This window comes from Lissotriton helveticus, chromosome 1_1 (assembly GCF_964261635.1).
Source record: "Lissotriton helveticus chromosome 1_1, aLisHel1.1, whole genome shotgun sequence".
In the NCBI taxonomy this organism is placed as follows: domain Eukaryota; kingdom Metazoa; phylum Chordata; class Amphibia; order Caudata; family Salamandridae; genus Lissotriton; species Lissotriton helveticus.
In genome coordinates, this window is record NC_136057.1 from 1,437,298,008 (window position 1) to 1,437,315,601 (window position 17,594).

General features: G+C 47.1%; 1 protein-coding gene across 1 annotated transcript in view; it reads left to right on the forward strand.

Moving 5' to 3' along the window:
* Positions 1-2,870: 2,870 nt before the first annotated feature.
* The window catches only part of LOC144826956 (mitochondrial adenyl nucleotide antiporter SLC25A23-like), a 179,054-nt gene continuing 164,330 nt past the window's right edge, over positions 2,871-17,594 (forward strand). The window contains exons 1-3 of the mRNA XM_078685421.1: positions 2,871-4,044; positions 5,508-5,634; positions 15,079-15,166. Of these exons, the coding sequence (XP_078541547.1) occupies positions 3,466-4,044; positions 5,508-5,634; positions 15,079-15,166 (794 nt within the window). The 5' untranslated portion in view covers positions 2,871-3,465. The remainder of the gene's footprint in view (positions 4,045-5,507; positions 5,635-15,078; positions 15,167-17,594) is intronic.

Here is a 17,594-nt window from a genome sequence, read left to right on the forward strand (position 1 = left end):
AGGGGAAGCACCGCTCTACAGAAGTACCGACGGACAGGTGGGGTGTTTGCCAAGAAAGCACGGATGCTTTGAGATATTAACAAATCGCTAGGCATCAAGACAGAGGCCGCGCTTGTTTCCCACTGTTTATACACTCCTGCGCCTCTGGCGTGGTGGGCATCGTAACTCGAACTAATGCGATCGGGGAGGTGCAAGGACAGGCATCGGCTGTAGTATATGACGCATCGCATCATTCGCCGATTGCTGGTCACGTGATCCCCAGGCTCTTTAACCGCAGTGTCTGATTGGCCGTACTTGTTAATGAGTGGCGCTGATTTATTTTTGTCTAAACAAACGATGAAGGAGTGGCATTCTCAGCTTGCTATGTTTTTGCCTCCTTCTTCCTCAGCAATCATAGCAACTGTAGGTCAGCACCCAGACCCTCAGCACGGATTCCTTCTTGATCACGAAGTTTCCTAATCTAGTTTTACTGGTGCTCCAGTCTTACTTTTATACCCCAAAAGTCTTTGTTCTTCTTGTGTGAGGGGTCCTGGACCCAATCTAAACCAGTTCTGGGTGCACTCTGCCAGTGCACCTCTTTTTCCTTTGTGAGTGTGGGCCAGGGCCATCAGACACACCGCAGGAGATGGAGCCAGAATTGTGGCAGGCAGGCACAGCCCTATTGAGACCCAGGTGCTACTCCTCCCACCACTCTACATGCACATGGGTCTATTCAGCCTTGTGCTGACTCAGTCAGCCTCCTGGAGCCGCCCCCAGCGTCTGCCACTCACAAACCAGACAGTCAATACACAACCAGGCAGAGGCCCACAGAAAGGTTGAACAGGAAAATAGCCACTTTCTAATAGTGCTATTTCCAAATTCAGAATTTAAAAACCATCTTCACTAATGGATGTGTTATTAAACTCTGAGTTCAGGGATACCAGATTCCATATGTCTATCTTGCCGTTATGGGAAGATATGCAGGTAAACATGTTACACAGCAATCCCCGTGTTATCCTATGAGCAAAATAGCCTTTCAATAGTGAAAAACGAAATTGGCAGAATTTCACTATCAAGACGTTATCCACACTAGTAACACCAAACAAAAACTGGGACGTCTTGTCACCCTACCTTTGAGGTCCGGAAATAGAGCCCCCTAGAGCCCCCTTTCAAGTCCCCCCTGTTAGACGGGGACCCCGAGGGTCGGCCGAATACTGGGGGAGAGGCCTCCGATGAGGGCCGTCTCCGGCAATCGTACAGACAAGTCACTTCCCTCCCCACAGATAGACACCACACAAGGATGAGATCAACACTCTTTATATAGGGTTCTTGCGGCAAGGTTATCAGCGGTACAGGTGATTCAGGACTCGAGGGTCCTCTCAATTCTAGTCTCTGTAGGGAAAGGGGGTAGCGGGACAGTCTTGGTACCGGATCGGTACAGGAGGTGGCAGGAGGGAAGCTCACAATCCTCGAGCTTAGGAGTCTGTAAGGTCGGGCCGCGGCAGCGCCAGCCGGCTAAGATGAAGGTCGACAACGAAGGAGCCGCAGCAGCGCCAGCAGGCCAAGGCGATGGTTCAAGTACAGAGGGCCGCGGCAGCGCCAGCAGGCTAAGGCGATGGTTCAATGGGCAGAGGGCCGCGGCAGCGCCAGCAGGCCAAGGTGGTAGTTCACGTTGCAGAGGGCCGCGGCAGCGCCAGCAGGCCAAGGTGGTAGTTCACGTTGCAGAGGGCCGCGGCAGCGCCAGCAGGCCAAGATGATGGTTTCACGAGGGTGGGCCGCGGCAGCGCCAGCAGGCCAAGACGAAGGGTTCACAGGGCAGGGCTGTGGCAACGCCAGCCGTCCGTCAAGGATGAGTTCTTCTCGGTGTCTCTCGACTCCAGGATACAACTGCCCTCCTGGTCTGGGGCTTCCCCAGTTATAGGTCTGGATCCCTTTGATGTCCGGACCCTCGCGCCTTGAGGTCGGGAGGTCCGGAATGAGGGGGTCCCGACACCCCGCAGGGGGTTGGAGCCAGCGCCCAGGGAGGCCGGGGGTGATCGACACCCGGCGGAGGAGAGCCGTTGACGCCTTCTTCTTTCATTGACCTGCCAAGTGGTCTCTTTACCTCCTGTGTGGAGGTTGGTGCCTCGATGTCGGGGTCGGGCCAGGCCCAGGGTTGGGGTCGAGTCGAGGCCACGTGGCCTCGTGTTGTAGTGTCCAAAGATGGCTGCCGGGGCCATGGGGCTGACGGGGACCCGTAGAGCCGGTACGGGAGGGTTCAAGAGCTGGAGTCCCGGTGTGGCCGGGTTGTGGATTACCTCGGGGGGTTGCCGGGGTGGCTCTTTGCTGGGGATTCAGGGAGAGCCGGGGTCCGGGCCCTGTTGTGCGTAGGGGGTGACGGCCCGGCTACGAGGCCTGTCCAACACCCCCCAAAAAAACTGGGGGGGGGCTCTGACCCCCACAGACAACCCCCACACACACCTAAAGCCCTGGCCCTTGGGTTGTTAGACCTCCTGACGTGGGTTCCGGATGTTGTGTTAACACGTTGTCCGTTGTCCCTTTCAGCCAGGACACCTTGTTATTGCTCGGGACACTCGTGTTTATCTTTGAGTCTGCCCCGCGCTCCGCCGCTCTCCCTGGGGGTTCCGATGGAACTCCTGCGGTTGGAGCAGTTGCACCGAGGACGCCAGCGGGGCGGGCGGAGGGTCTCCGCTCTACCGAGCCTCCAGCATTCAATCGTCTTCATCTGGATTTCTTTTCCGACTTCACTTAAAGCCGGCTGCAGACAGTAGTGCAGGCTTAGTGCGGGGGGGAGGGAGGCTGGGGGCAGAGCGTGGAGAGAGGAGGAGGCGGCAGGCAGGGGGGGGGGGCAGTGCCTGGTGGCTGAGCGCCGGATACCAGCTGCAACCCGCACTCCAGTCTGAGATCCGCTGCGGGCGGGCGCAGGCACCAGACTATCAGCAGCTCCGGCTCGGGTTTCAGAGCTCAGCTGAGAACAGAGCAGGCTGGGGCAGGCAGCAGAGGGGAGCAGGCAGGGCACCTGAGAGCACGCACAGCAGGCACGAGCCGGATTAGAGAAGGTAGCACAAGGGAAGCCGTGGAGCACAGCAACCAGAACAAGGAACAGGAGGAATCCGGAGCAGGCGCTGGCACCGCCAGCCCGAGAGCAGCCTAGAGACCGGAACAGGAGCAGACACATGAAGCGGAGCACCCACCGCCAAGACAGGCGTAGAGCCCGGGGCAGGCCGGCAGCAAGAGGGTGAGCAGCACCGGCAGGGCCAGAGCTGGCACCCAGCACTCGCAGCAGGCAGCATCCAGCCCCAGGAAGACCAAGCGCCCAGAGGAGTGTAGCGCCCAGAGGACTGTAGCGCCTAGAGGCGCCTTGCACCCAGACAGATACTACCTAGATCAGTGGCCAGCAGCAGGGCGGGACTGGACTGTGGCACCGGAGCCATGCCACCGTAGGGCACCCGGCAGTGGCATCAGGAGACCTGGGCCCCGGCGCCCATGAGTGACTGCACTTGGAGAAGCATGGCAGGCATGGAGAGGCGACCCCGCGGCGAAGAGTGCGGGCACCCCTCCCGTGGCACAGGCCAGATGCCAGGAGGGTGCCGCTGGAGCAGGCACCCTGGTATGGGCACCGTTCAGAGGGTGGCCGTGTGCCAGCGGAACAAGAACCCCGACTACAGAACCGTGCTGAGGCCAGCGGGGTGTCAGGGAAGCAGGGACCCCGAGAACTGCACTGTGCTGGCACCGGGGTGGTGCCCGGGGCACACCGGGTCGCAGATCGGACCCGCCCGGACCCCAGTTCGATATTGGGGCACCAGGCACCCCAAGATCGGAGCCCTTCTGCCTCTAGCCTGGTGTCAGGATGACAGAGACCCCCAGAGAGGGCATGCCCTGGCACCCGTGGGGAGCCAGGATAGGCTGGCGGCACTGGCAGCGCACAGGGACCCGGAAAGGGAGCTGCTCTGGGCCCGGCTCTTTGACCAACTGGACGCCAACAAGGATGGCCGAGTGGACATTAACGAGCTGCGCGAGGGGCTGGCAGCGATGGGCATGCACGCATTCACCAACGTAGAGGAGGTGAGTGTGGCATCCGTGGGAGGGCAGGAGGTGAGACTGGCACCCAGGGCACGGGGAAAGGAAGGAGGGAGTGGGATCCGCGGGAGGGGGCGAGGAACGGACAGAAGGTGAGACTCTGGCACCAATGAGGAGGGAAGAGGAAAGGCTGGAAGGTGAGAAGCACGCCCATGTGACGGGGTCGGGAGGGTGTCAGGGGAGCAGACATCCTGAGGTGGGAACCCTCCGGACAGTGGCAGGGTGTCAGAGGGACAGAACCGGAGGGGGAAAGACGGAAAACGAGGAGGACACTCTTCTGGAAGAAGAGGAGAAAGGGTAGAAGGGGAAAGCGGCCCCATTGGGAGGGGACGAGGAGAGGGTGACAGTCAAAGGAGCCCACAGGCGGGAGAGAGAAAGGGGCCTAGAGCATTGTATTGTGATTGCATTTATATAGCACTTACTACCCCTGACGAGGTGTGGAGGCGCTTTTTCGGCGAGTAGCACGGTACTCTGGAACCCATAAAAGATTAGTGGTGAATTAGTATAGTGAAATATGAAAGTAATTTGAGTGGTGGATATGTTAGTGAGTTATTTGGATAGAGAAGGTTAGTACATTTATAGAAGTGCAGCATGAAAGGCTGGTGGAGAGATCAAAGCCAGTAGAGCACGTGAAGGGTGAAAAGTGCACTCACGGAGGCGAATGGTGGTAGGTGTTCAAAAGCCCCACAGGTCCGGGAGGAGGGAGAGATGCAAGGGGATGATGGCTGGTTAGCAGGTGAAAGCAGCCCCTGTGGGACAGGGACAATAAAAATCAAGCATGTGAGTAGAGCACCCACGGGTGGGGACTGAGGATAGCTGAGGAATTAGTGGGTCAACCATTGGGAAGGCATTTGTATAATCAGTAGTCAAGGGTGGGGCCCAGAGGTGACAAGAGGGGTACAGCTAACCATAAACAACCTCTTCCTAAGACTCGCCTCCATAGAAACTTCACCCAGACACTGTTCACAACTCTGTGAGCAGCTGGTGCTGCAGGGCCTGAATAAAGTCTGACCCTCTCTCTCTTGACACCTCGGTTTTGAAGACATTTCTTGTTTTATTTTCCACTGGTCAAGGTGTTTATATTCGCCTTCTCGAGCAGCAAAGAAGGCAAGGCCTCTTTGCTGCTCGAGAGGGCTGGTGAGGAGAGGCCATCTTGCATCAATTGGAAGCGAGGGGTTAGATGGGTGATGGGGGCACCCATGGTTGAACATAGGATAACTGTGATAACGGTGCAGTGTTTGGTGGAGGTGCCAGGGCAGTCACCATACAGCAGATGGCAGAGGTGCATTTACACCTGGCTGTGGAAGTTCCTAGGGAGCAAGTGCTCTAGTGTCCTGGGTTGTAGTTGGCATTCAACCAGTTGTCAGTGGTCTGTGTGTAATATTTTTTGAAGGCCCTCGGGCTGCTGGTGCTTCAGTTCTTCTCACGGCCACTCTTGTCCCTCCCAGGAGATCCTCAAGGAGGGTGACAAAGACCAAGATGGGCAGCTGGACTTCGAGGAGTTTACCCGCTACCTGCAGGAGCGAGAGAGTAAACTGCTCCTCATGTTCCACAGCCTGGACAAGAACAACGACGGTATGCAACAACTCCTGCCCCGCCTGCGTTCCTGCAGCTTCTCAAGGTCTCTCTCTTCTGTGTCGCAGACTGCCTCCCCCCCGTCTCTTATCCTTTGTGCTGTCTTACCTCTTGTGTATTTCTTCCCTTGCTTGTTTCCTCCTTTGCCTGTCTCTCTGTCTCAACCCTGCATGTTATTTCAGGCTCAAAAATTCTCTTCTTTGAGAGGTGGCACATGCCTGGTTGCTGGAGCCAAGCCTGTTAAGCCAACTTTTAGTTGATGATGTTTCTCTGATTTGATCCAGTACCACCATTGCCCTAAACACCAAAACCCATGTGCTACGAACCCTTGTACTCAATCAAACGTGACCACATATCTACATTCGATTGTGAGCATTTGCCCCTGACCAAATATTTGTGACCTGTAAGCTTTCCCCCATCCTCATGTGGACATAGACTACTTTTCCCATGTTGTACTATCCCTGATTCCCATGTGACCACTGAACCTTACTTGAACCAGGGGCGTAGCTTCAGTGGGGGTGTTTGGGGTGTTACACCCCCCAATAAATGTATTTTCTGATAAATAATTGGGTATAGGTGCATTCAGTCATGTATGGTGAGGTGTCTGTAGGATTTCACCAGGAATTTTTACATACACACAGACAGAAACACACACATACTCTGTTCCTCTCTGTTTTGAAAGTCCTCAAAAATGTTATTTTACAAAATATAGTTTTTTTCTTTCACTTAGTACTTCTACCAATCTGCATTCCTCTCCTTTTTTACTGACTGTTAGGCCCCTCTCATGCTCCCTGCTTGTCCTATACATTTTTTTTACATTATATGCCTGCTGGATTGTTGGGAAATCTGAAGCCCACATCTTCCTAGTCTTACTGACCAAGCTACGCCCCTGCTTGAGAACCCATATCCTCATGACCCATTAAGCATGACCTCAATCTAGGGAAAACTTTGCTGTACGAGATTGTCCTTATCCTAGTAGTATACAAAGGTAACAGTTACCAGGGAGAAGGCAAGTGCAGAGACAAGTAGGACAGCAGAAGATAAATAAAACACAATAGACCCAATCTAGAACACAGTCCTTTAGCAAAATTCTTCTCGCCACTCCCTTACAGCCGTAATACATGATTGCACATTGCAACATAGTAAAATTCTCTTTTTTTTAAAACTGTCATCATCTTTAAAATCTTGTGATTTAAGAAATCTGTAGGTGGAAACTGGTAGTACACGAATATATCACAACAGCATTAGACTCGCCTCAAATTGCCCCAGCTTTCGATCAGTACCTCTAATTAAAAAAACGCAGTTTAGAAAAATGTGTGCTGTTTCTTGTGCTACTACTCTCTACGTCAAGCTCGAATACTCTGGCCCCCATCAAGAAAACAAAATGGTGGCCTGGGAGGCTTGTGGAAGGGGCCGAAAGAGAAGCGAAATAGAACAGTTTCCCTTAAAACATCGTAACCTCCATTGACCATAGTCTTCCACGCTTGTATGTATGTATGTTGTATTTGTATATCGCAGATCTAGCTTAAAGGCAGTGAAGTAGGTCTCGAGCTCAATGACTGACTGACGGGTAGCCAGGTTCTGAGAGTGGAGGTGGACTCTTACTCTGTCGTGAGGTATACTGTACTTTAAAGAGTTTTGTCTTCAGCTCTTATCTAAATTGTCTGAACTGGGGTGGTGTGGAGTGCAAAAAAACGATGGATTTAGGCCCAGATCTCTGTACTGGGGTGAATGTATGACATTGTTCTGCATTTTGTCCATCAATTGTTGTTTTTGCACTTTCCTAAATTGCAGCAGTCTTGATTGATACAGTGATATCATTACAGATCATGGGTGCCTAAATACAGAACACCCATTGCCTTGTTTTTTGTTGTTGTTTTTTTTGGTGGGGGTTGGCGATGGATGCAGCTGGAAAGTAACAACGTACGTAAGATGCACTAAACATGACACATGCTCTGGCAACGCAAAACACACTGAAAGTTAAGTTAGCTAATTTCCAGAAAATAAAACATTGTAAAACAATAACAGACACCAATAAAGCATAAAGAAAAAAACCCACTATTGATTGACCTCAGACACAAGGACAGAGTACTAGATAATCTTGGCAATATATGTGGAAGCTTTTGCAGGCAAACCCAGGTGCTGCATCTAAAGGGAGTTAATTACCAGGGCTTTTGTAATGCAATTGAGATTTGGGAAAAGCTGCAGGGAGACCCCTTTGAAATCAGAAAGCACAGCCTGGCCTGGAAGCGCTGTGTAAGATCAACCACTGCAAACATCCATGACGGCTGATTTGATGCTTCACATAGAAATTCTGGTCTCATCAACCAAAAATGTACAGCGAAAAATCACCCACCAAAATCCACAACAGAGCTGCGGCTAACAGGATTTAGGAATAACTTCAACAGAAGGAAGCAACAGCAGCCACCGAGACTGATTCTAAATAGAGCTTAGCAAAAATAGTGTCCACAAACTAGAGCTTAGCAAAAATAGTGTCCACAAACTAGAGTTTCACAACTTGTTGTAACTATATGGGTGGAGGCAAGCTAGTTCCTGGTTCACATAAAAATATCAGAATTTGTTGTAGAAATATGGGTGGAGGCAAACTAGTTGTATTTATATAATTAACTTTCTGCGTTCAGTAACTGCTTAAAGAGGGCTCCTCGAAGAGTTCTCCGCTGAAGGTCCAGGCTCTTTCTGGTTGTAGCATTTGTGAAAAGTGAGTAGTGTCGCAGTACGCCAATTGTTCATACCATTTAGAAATATACCGTGCAGCGGCTTCTCCTTTTGAAGTCGTTATGCTGCATTGCTGGGATTGACGTGTGTGCTTCTCTGTGTGTGTGTGTGTGTGTGTTGACTGTGATTTGGATCAGGATCAATTTTTTTATCTTATTTCATTCGAGTAGCCCTGGGCTGCCGCGTGGCAAAGGTAATAAGCTGTTTATTTGCCAGACACTGAAGTGGGATCAGCCTACGAGATTATGGGTAAACAGTGTTGAGTAATACATCAAACTGAATTGTGGATTTAATGCAGGCCTGGTCGTGGCAGACTCAAGGGTTGCAGCGTTTTTGGGAGTTGGCTTTCACCTGCTAGACTGAGAAGAACCAGAAGTGATGGGCTTCAAGATAGTTTAGACTTACACCCTAAAGGCTGAGGGAGCAAAGATTTAGCAGTAAGGCATTTATTCTTATAACGCCATTTCCATAAACAAATGTACAGCTCTGTCACAAAGTAACATTTCAAAGTAGATTGAGGCAGCCAAATCTATCTACTTAGCACAATAGTCTGTTACCGTAGTGAATAGACATCAAAGAAATAAATAATTGAATGACATTTTTTCACAGTGACTAGAAAGCTGGGTAGGGGTGGGTATCCAATACTGGGTATTCTCCCATCAACCCTTTTTGCAGAGTGTGAGATGCTTCTGGACAGGAAGCATCCTTTTGAATCCCTCACACTTTTCTGCTCACCCCATCCCTAAACAGCAACATTTCCTGCCATCCTTCGTGCACTACCACCACCGCCCTACCCCATTAATAGACTTTGTCCCATTCCAGACTTCTTCCAACAGTCTTGCCCAATATGTCTTTCCCATCGGAAGGATGCCCGCTGCCTCACTCGTTGCTCAACAGAAATAGCATTTGGTGAAAAGTGTTTTAAACAATGTCACGGTGCAGCAGCTGCTACTATAGAGCGGTTAGTCCACCAATGAATCTAGCTAGTAGAAGTGGCACAGTTGAGTACACCCATTGTCTTTACCAATGAGAAATATTACAAATGAGCAGCCGCTTTGCCTGAGGCAATGAGAACCGGCCCAAGTGAGTACACCCCATTACCTCAGTTAATTATATTGTCTCCATTTCAACACTCCACTTTGCCTCTGTCAATAAGAAACTGTCTAATCGAGCACACGTCTTTGCCTCAGCCAATGACAAATTCTGCAGTTCCGCATGCCACCTTGCCTCAGCCAATGAGAATCCATCCTGTACCATGCTCCAAGATGAGGATGAGTCCTTTCACATGGTCTACTTGAAGGGCACAACTGACCTACACAGAGGTTTGCTTATATTTGTGGGGGTCATTGTGGGCCCTCGCTACAAGTGCAGTACTAAATCACAAGCAACATTATTTCTAGTTTGGATTTTATGTAATTTTAAGCAATTTGAGTTTCAGGACCCAATTCTCTTTCCAGAATGAGCGCCATTGAATGCTGCAAAATGCATGATGGTTATTGATTGTATTGTAACATTTATATAGTACCTTCTCTCTGTGGGGGCACTGTAGCACTTTCATGTATGGGGGCACATTTAACAGAGTATGGTGTGGTTGGAAGGGTGTTGTCTTTATTTTTGATTTATGTGGTAATTGTTTCCATGATGGGAGTGGTGATCACCGAGGTGCAGTTATCGTGTTATGAGACATATCGATTTGAAGTGTCATGGGTGGAAAAGTATGAGAAAGGCACAGAGTTTATGGTTTTCAGTAAGCTGGCAGCTTTGATCAGCTCTGCAGTTCCCATTATGGTATTTCCTATGATCACAGTCCACTTAGATGGCTATCGCACAGATTTGTCCATTTTGAGACTTGTGTTTATGGTCCTGAGCAAGCATAAGATGGAGGAAGAGATGTTCAAGATGTCTACTAAGCACACATTTGATATAATCATCTCATAAATGATTGTCATTGTGAGATATCAAGAAGTGGGCATAGTATGTAATTAGCAAACACAAGGAGTTTATGGACAGAGCACTGAAACTTTTCAGACACTCACTCCCCTGTTGCAGAGCTGGGTTGAATCCATCATTGTTCTTTAGCTCGCTTCGCCACCCCAGTTCAGACCCAGCCATATGAATGGAAGCTTGCAGCAGTAAAACAATTACAAAAAAAACAACTTGCAGACCCCACTACCCTCTCGAACCTATGACCAATTTCTCTTCTTCCTTGTCTTAGTAGGATCACTGAAAAAGTTGTCAACAGTTACCTTACTACTTTTTTGGAAGAGGCCAATCTGCTTCACCCTAACCAATACGGTTTTAGATCTCAGCACTCTACAGAGTCGGCCCTACTGTATACGGCTGAATCCCTCCGAGCAGCTTTAGATTAAGGAAAATATGCAGTACTGGTCTTATTGACCTGTCGGCGGCGTTTAACATGGTCTCACATGTCATTCTGCTAAACCATCTCGCTTCCTTAGGCATATCGCACACAGTTCTGGCTTGGCTAAAGTATTTCTTGCAGGACCGAAGACAAGTTATCACTTTAGGTCCCTATAAATCAGGAGTTAAATCAATGCTTTCCGGGGTCCCTCGGGGGTCAAGTCTCAGCCCTACTCTTTTTAATGCCTATATGGCCCCCTAATTAGACTGATATCCGCATTTAACATAGAGACTATATCATATGCGGACGATACGCAACTATTTCTGGTATTGGAGAATAACACCGCTCGGGCAGAAGAAAATCTACGCCAATGTCTCACTACCACCTTCAACTAGATGAAGACCAACCATCTAAAATGTAATTCTGAAAAAACAGAACTATTACCGCTAGGAAAAGGGAACTTTTTCTCTCCCAAGACCTGGTGGCCAGCTGACGCCACCCCCGCCCAGCATGGTGAATACGGTTCGAAACTCGGAAATCAAATTTGATGCCACTCTTTCCTTTAAACAACAGTAACTGTCAGTTGCTAAGACTTGTTTTCTCGTTATAAAAACGATGTAAAAATTATTTGACTTGGTTCCCATTGCTGCCAGACAGAGAGTTGCTGTGGCTTTAATAACATCAAGACTTGACTACTGCAACAGCCTTATTGCAGGCACAAATAAGGCAGTTTTCCACAGGCTTTAGATGATCCAACATGCAGCTGCACATCCAGTGCTGAAATGGCCTAGGAAGTCATCTGCATCAGCAGCCTTAGAAACACTTCATTGGCTGCCAATTCATAAACGAGTCCTTTTCAAGGTTCTGCTATTCACTTTCAGGGCAGTCCAGGACATAGGTCCCCTCTATCTTCGAAACAAATGCAGGCATTATGTACCCACTCGGAACCTCAGGTTTTCCAATGCCAATTTGCTGAAAGTCCAGCGTATAGTCTCATTTCAAAAGGAGGGAAATCACTTGCAGTAATAGGGTCGAAGGCCTGGAACATACTTCCGTTCAAGCTCTGTCAAATTCAATTTGAGGCTCTCTTTAGGAAAGCTCTGAAAACTTGGATCTGCACAACATCTGATGCCGTATGTAGAACTCAAATCTAATACCACCTCCTTTTCGTCTCTTATGCATCTAGTATGGGTTCATCAGCCAGGATTTCTATGTTGCCGCTTAGCGCCATGATGCTCCTTTTGGAGTGCAAGTGTGCTTTATAAATGCCCAATTACATTACATTACATACGCAAATCAGTCCGATCCTGTGCCTCATGGGAACAGTCCCGCCCGAACTGCAAAGCCAGGTCTTTCCTGGACCAGAAACAAGCTTCCTGGGACCGGTTTCAGGGTAACACCCCTCATCAGCCAGGCTATCTTGAATCCAGTGGCAAAGTGAGCACGGCACCCATGTCTGGGCATACCTTGCCAATGTAGGGCGGAGCACTGGAACTTTTAAGACACTCACCTGTGACTGGGGGTGAGTGTCTGAAAAGTTTCAGCACTCCGTCCATCATCTCCTTGTGTTTGCTTTGTTCACCAAGCAGTTTAAGGGAATTTGAACTACAGTTGGATGCACAACCGCTCATTGTTACAGCATTAGCATTAGTGAGGACCAATTGGTTATGTATGAATTTTACTACTATGTAATATCCAAATTAAACACAGGTCAGCGCTTCGTAACTTTTTGCAAACATGTAATATTTTCCATATCACTAAAGATGTTTACAATTCCATTGTTATTTGTAAATCATGTGTGCTTACTTACACTACATCAGCCGTCAAATCCATAACTTCTAACTGGAAAGAGGCAAACTCCTTATTTGTTCATAGTTGGTGGGCATGGATTACTTTTACAAGATTGGGTGACGGATTTTCCACTGTGACCCGTACTCCGACTCTACTTAGACATGAACTTTTTATGAAACTTCTCTATTGTTATATCTCTGAAAATATGTAATTCAACAAAATATTATCATCTGTTTTTTACAGATTGTTATATACATATATGACTTTAATTTGTAATTATTATTTATTTCGATTTTTATTTATTTTTCTTCTATCGTCTCCCTTATCATATTTCATCTACTACTCACATTCTAATATTTTCACTATACCAACATGGTTTATTATTATTTGGTACTATTTTGTGTATGTTAGTTGTGTGTGTGTGTGTGTGTGTGTGTGTATATATTTATATATATATATATATATATATATATATATATATATATATATAAAGGCTATAAAAAAGTATGTACAATATAAAATTGGACTACCCACTAGAGGGAACAATAGTTCGAAACTTTAAATCATGCATGAAAATCCTTAATATGAAAATAAGAGTGTGTTATTGCCAGATGTAATAACATATGTCCGATGAGAATACCGTTCTTTAATCTTATTTTGATGCATTTGTATGTGTAAAAAATTATTTTTTTAACACTTTTTTGTATCAAGCAAGTAAACTACAGAGCCCAGAAATCTCTGGGAAGCTTGAACAACAAACAGGAAACACTTCAATCATGGTTTCCTGTTAGAATAATAAAAAAAAACTGTTAATCATGTAATGAATTGACCGTGAGCAAGGTAGACAGGACTACCGGAACATGTATATATATGTGTGTGTGTGTGTGTATATATATATATATATATATATGTGTATATGTATATATATATATATATATACATATATATATATATATAATATATAATGTTTTGAGCAGAGTGTTTGCAAACATGAGGAGAGTGTGCTGGTCGGGCTGTTGCATATCAGTGGAGTGTAGATTGCGCTTGAAGAAGCAATTCTTGTTCCAGCTTCTGTCTCAGGCCTAAGGGATGGTGCCTTTATCATGGAAACAGCAATGCTTTCCCTTCTCTTCTGAACTGTAACTGCTCCTAGAAGCTTTAAGTCTTGGCTGGTATGGTATTCTTGACCTTGACAGCTGGTACTGAGAAATCAGTGCCTCCTGTGGATTTCTTAGTATAAGACGGTATGACGATCCATGGTGCAAGCCCGGAGCACAGTGTACCGTTTTATGTATTGCTTGAATTTAATTTGTAGGTATAGTGGTTTTCTCCCAGGGAGACTCTGAGGACGATGCAAAGTGCCTTGAACATTGCTCGTCCACCAACAGGTAGCCAGTGACGTATTTTCAGGACTGGTGTTGGGTGTTCTCTAGGGTGAAGGCACTGCATGAGTCTGATGGTATAGTCGAGCTTGGAGATTACAGGCATAGATGGTATCTTTTATTGGTATCCAAGCTACAGGAAGATGCGTTGCAGTGGTTTCTTTGTGGTATCAAGGATAGGTCTGAATTCATGGGTTGCTTACCTCTCGATGTAGTTGGAATGGTAGTCGAGTTCCATGGTACATGTGTCATTAGAATGGTGTTTTTGCCATTGTCTGTAAATTATAATATCTGTCTTTGTGGTATTGAGGTTAATGTGGTTTCCTATAATCCATGCTTTACAAGCACCAACACAGTAGTCCAGTAGTGACTTATAGAGGTCTTCCGGGCTATTGATTTTTAGAATTATTTGCTTATCATCTACATATTGTAGCAGGTGAGGTTGAGCAATCTAATCACGTCTGGTGAGGGTGTTGGGTGGATGTTGAATAAGAGAGGAGATATGATGGCCCCCTGAGGAATGCCACAATATTTAATGTGAGGGGCTGATTTGAATGATGGTTTCCCACCAATCATTAGCTACCTTTAAAGTATGAGGCAATCGATTTCAGGGAATTTTCACATATGTAAAGATGATGGAGTCTTTGTAGTAGTGTGTAGTAATGTACAGTATCATATGCTGCTGGGAAACTTCAGAAGCAATAGCGTGGCCACTCTCTTCTTGTCCACTGTGAGTTGTGGGTCATCCCATAAGGATGCCTTCTGCTCCCCGCCCCTCAGCGTCTCCCATCAGTTCACCTAATCATCGTTGCCATGAATGGTATCTTTGAAGATGTTTGGAGGTGCTGGATTCAAAGTTGACCCTAATGGTGTACTTGCTATAAAACTATACAGTCGCGGAGGGCAAGCAGTGATATTCCTTTGCAGGCACTACTTGCTAAAATACCAAATCTTTACATCTGACCCACGGTACCATGTCTCTCCGCCCCAAATGTATTTGGGACCCTAATTCCTTAGCTAATTTTCCCTAATTGTGCAAAATATTTGATCCACCTTTCCTTTCATTTGTGAATGACCCTTTCCACCTTTACCTTATGTGATCCTGTCAGCTATGCCATTATCACCCTTGTTCCCTCGTGACCTTGACCCCTCTGTGTATGTTTTCTCCCTCAGGACATATTGATGTGTCCGAGATTCAGCAGACATTTCACAGTCTTGGTGTTTACATCTCCATGCAGCAGGCTGAGAAAATCTTGCAGAGGTAAGCGTAATCTAGGGCGCGATACGTGTCTGCTTACTAAACCTTAGAGCATGCTATGTGTCCCCGAACAGGTGTGTCTTCTGATCAGAGAGGGAGAGAGAGAGACAACGTTTCAGCAGTTAAGTGTCAGTGTCTTCCTCAGGGCACCAAGTGAGAGAATGGAAAAGCATCCTATGGCTGCAGACCGAGGAGCAGGATGCACCCCACAAATAGGTCCTTACAGCTGAAGGAAATTCTAGAAAAGAGTAGACACTGAGAAACCCACACCCTGGTGAAACATACACAGTCAACCACTGGAAGCTGTTGATGATAAAAAGGACAGACCGAAATTGTCATCTCTGGCTTTCCGTAACTCTTTGGTCTGGAAAAAGTCGTTATTTTAGTATTGAGGGGCTTCGGTTTTTTGTTTTCCTTCTGGAGCAGCAACTGGAGAAAGGACGTCATGGAAATCCGCATTGCTAGCAGCATTGTAAAACAAGCATTTGCAATGCACATGGTATCCCATTTGCGAGAGTTTAAGCAATGGGCATTGCACATGACAATGCCTTTTATTGATCTATTTTGATAATTAACACATAAATAAAAGGCATTGTCATTTACAATGCAAAAACCTCTAACTCTTGTAAATGCATGACCTATTTCATTTCAAAGATGCGTCCGCCTTTGTCCTGGACTGCTTGGAAAGTAAAAGCATGCATGGCAAGCTGAATGTTGCAGGAAAGCATGTTGTGCCTGCAGTAGGAGAAACTCATTAAAGAAAATAGTGCTTACAGATTAAATAAAGCAAACACAAGGAGAGGATGGACGGAGAGCTGAAACTTTTCAGACACTCACCCCCAGTCACAGATCTGGGTTGAATCCATCATCGTCTGAAAAGTTTCAGCACTCCGTCCATCATCTCCTTGTGTTTACAGATTAAATAAGACATACCATGTAACAACAGAAGTAAAAGGGCCTGTTCTCATGGAAGGATACACATGAAGACAAGGCGGTATTAAGGAGGGAGTAACAAGCCTATTAATGAATCAGAAGCCAGCATTTACGAAGGACAGTGACGCAAGCCAATGGAAAATACTCTAATACAGCATGTCTTGCAGAGCAGCGCAGGCTCTGCCAAGGCTTGACCTAAATATGAACATGCAAACTACTTGCATGCAAAGATTCTAGCTCGATATTTCTGAACACTCAAAATCCACTCTTTACACAAACAAAAGAAACAAATAATCTATGTATACTAAGTACTAGAGTGATATAAATAGACCATGTGTCAGAGATTGTGGCCAGTTGTCTACACTGGTTTCCAAGTGCCCTGATTTGAACGGTAACCACTAAAGTTCTGTAACAGTGTTAGTGTATTAAAATTAATGGTTTTTCTGTAAATTCTGTCACACAAACCCACCACGGCCTCACCTTTCCCTCTGACCCTTCTCAGCACTTCATGCTGTTGTCAGAACCCTCTGTGCCTGATATTATTCCTTGTCTTCTGTCATTATTACCATAGCTGGACTGGTCAGCCGGGCAAGCGGCAATCCCCTGGGAGGCTGGTGCATGTTACACGATCCCGGCCACAACTTGAAAATGTTGCTCTGGTTCTATTGCGCATTATTGGCACTTCTACCATTGGGGCTAAATTGATCATTTTTGCCAGGGCTGTTCTAAGTTCCCAGTCTGGCCCTGATTATTAACCTTCTAACGGGGATAGGTTTTTAGAGAGCAACAAGGAGGCTCCTTGGCTAGATGTGTTCTCTGCCTCTGGAAGCACAGTCTATTGGGGAATAAAAACTAGGCGCTACTTATTTTTTCAGGTTGAAGCTCCAGGTCTACCTGGACATACTAAACCCACCCTATTTTTTGTCCCATCAGCCTGGTGCCAGTCTGTCTCTGCCAGCTTTCTTATCCCCCATCTGATCTAGGGCTGAAATTTGACATGTTATCACCTTGTCAATGGAGTTCAGGTTCAAAAGTAAAGGAAAGAAAGAAAAAAAAAACAGGTACACATGGGTGTCCTCTAACTGACCCTTAAAAGAAAGGAAAACGTCTGCTGGGAAATAACCATTCTAGTGTGCAGATAACACCTAAGCAAGCCCCTTTCACACGTAGCTCTGGTGCCAGGAAATTGTCCATTCTAGGAGAGAGGCCAAGGTCCGTACTAGACAGAGGAATCTTCGCACTTAGTGAGCGGGCACGTGCCCGTTGCTTTGAACTTGCCAACAAAAGCACTACTCTGCCAAGAAGTACTGAGCTTGCGTCAATCCCAACCAACTATGGGGCTAGATCCGGGACCATCCTCCTTGGAAATCTGGAAGAGCTTCCCCCACCCCCACTCTTTAGCCTTTACATGGCTACTAAAAGCCCATTTGTCCAAGCTAAGGTCACTAGCGCAGAGAGACCCACTTCAGGTACTTCATGTTCTATAAGTAGACTCATT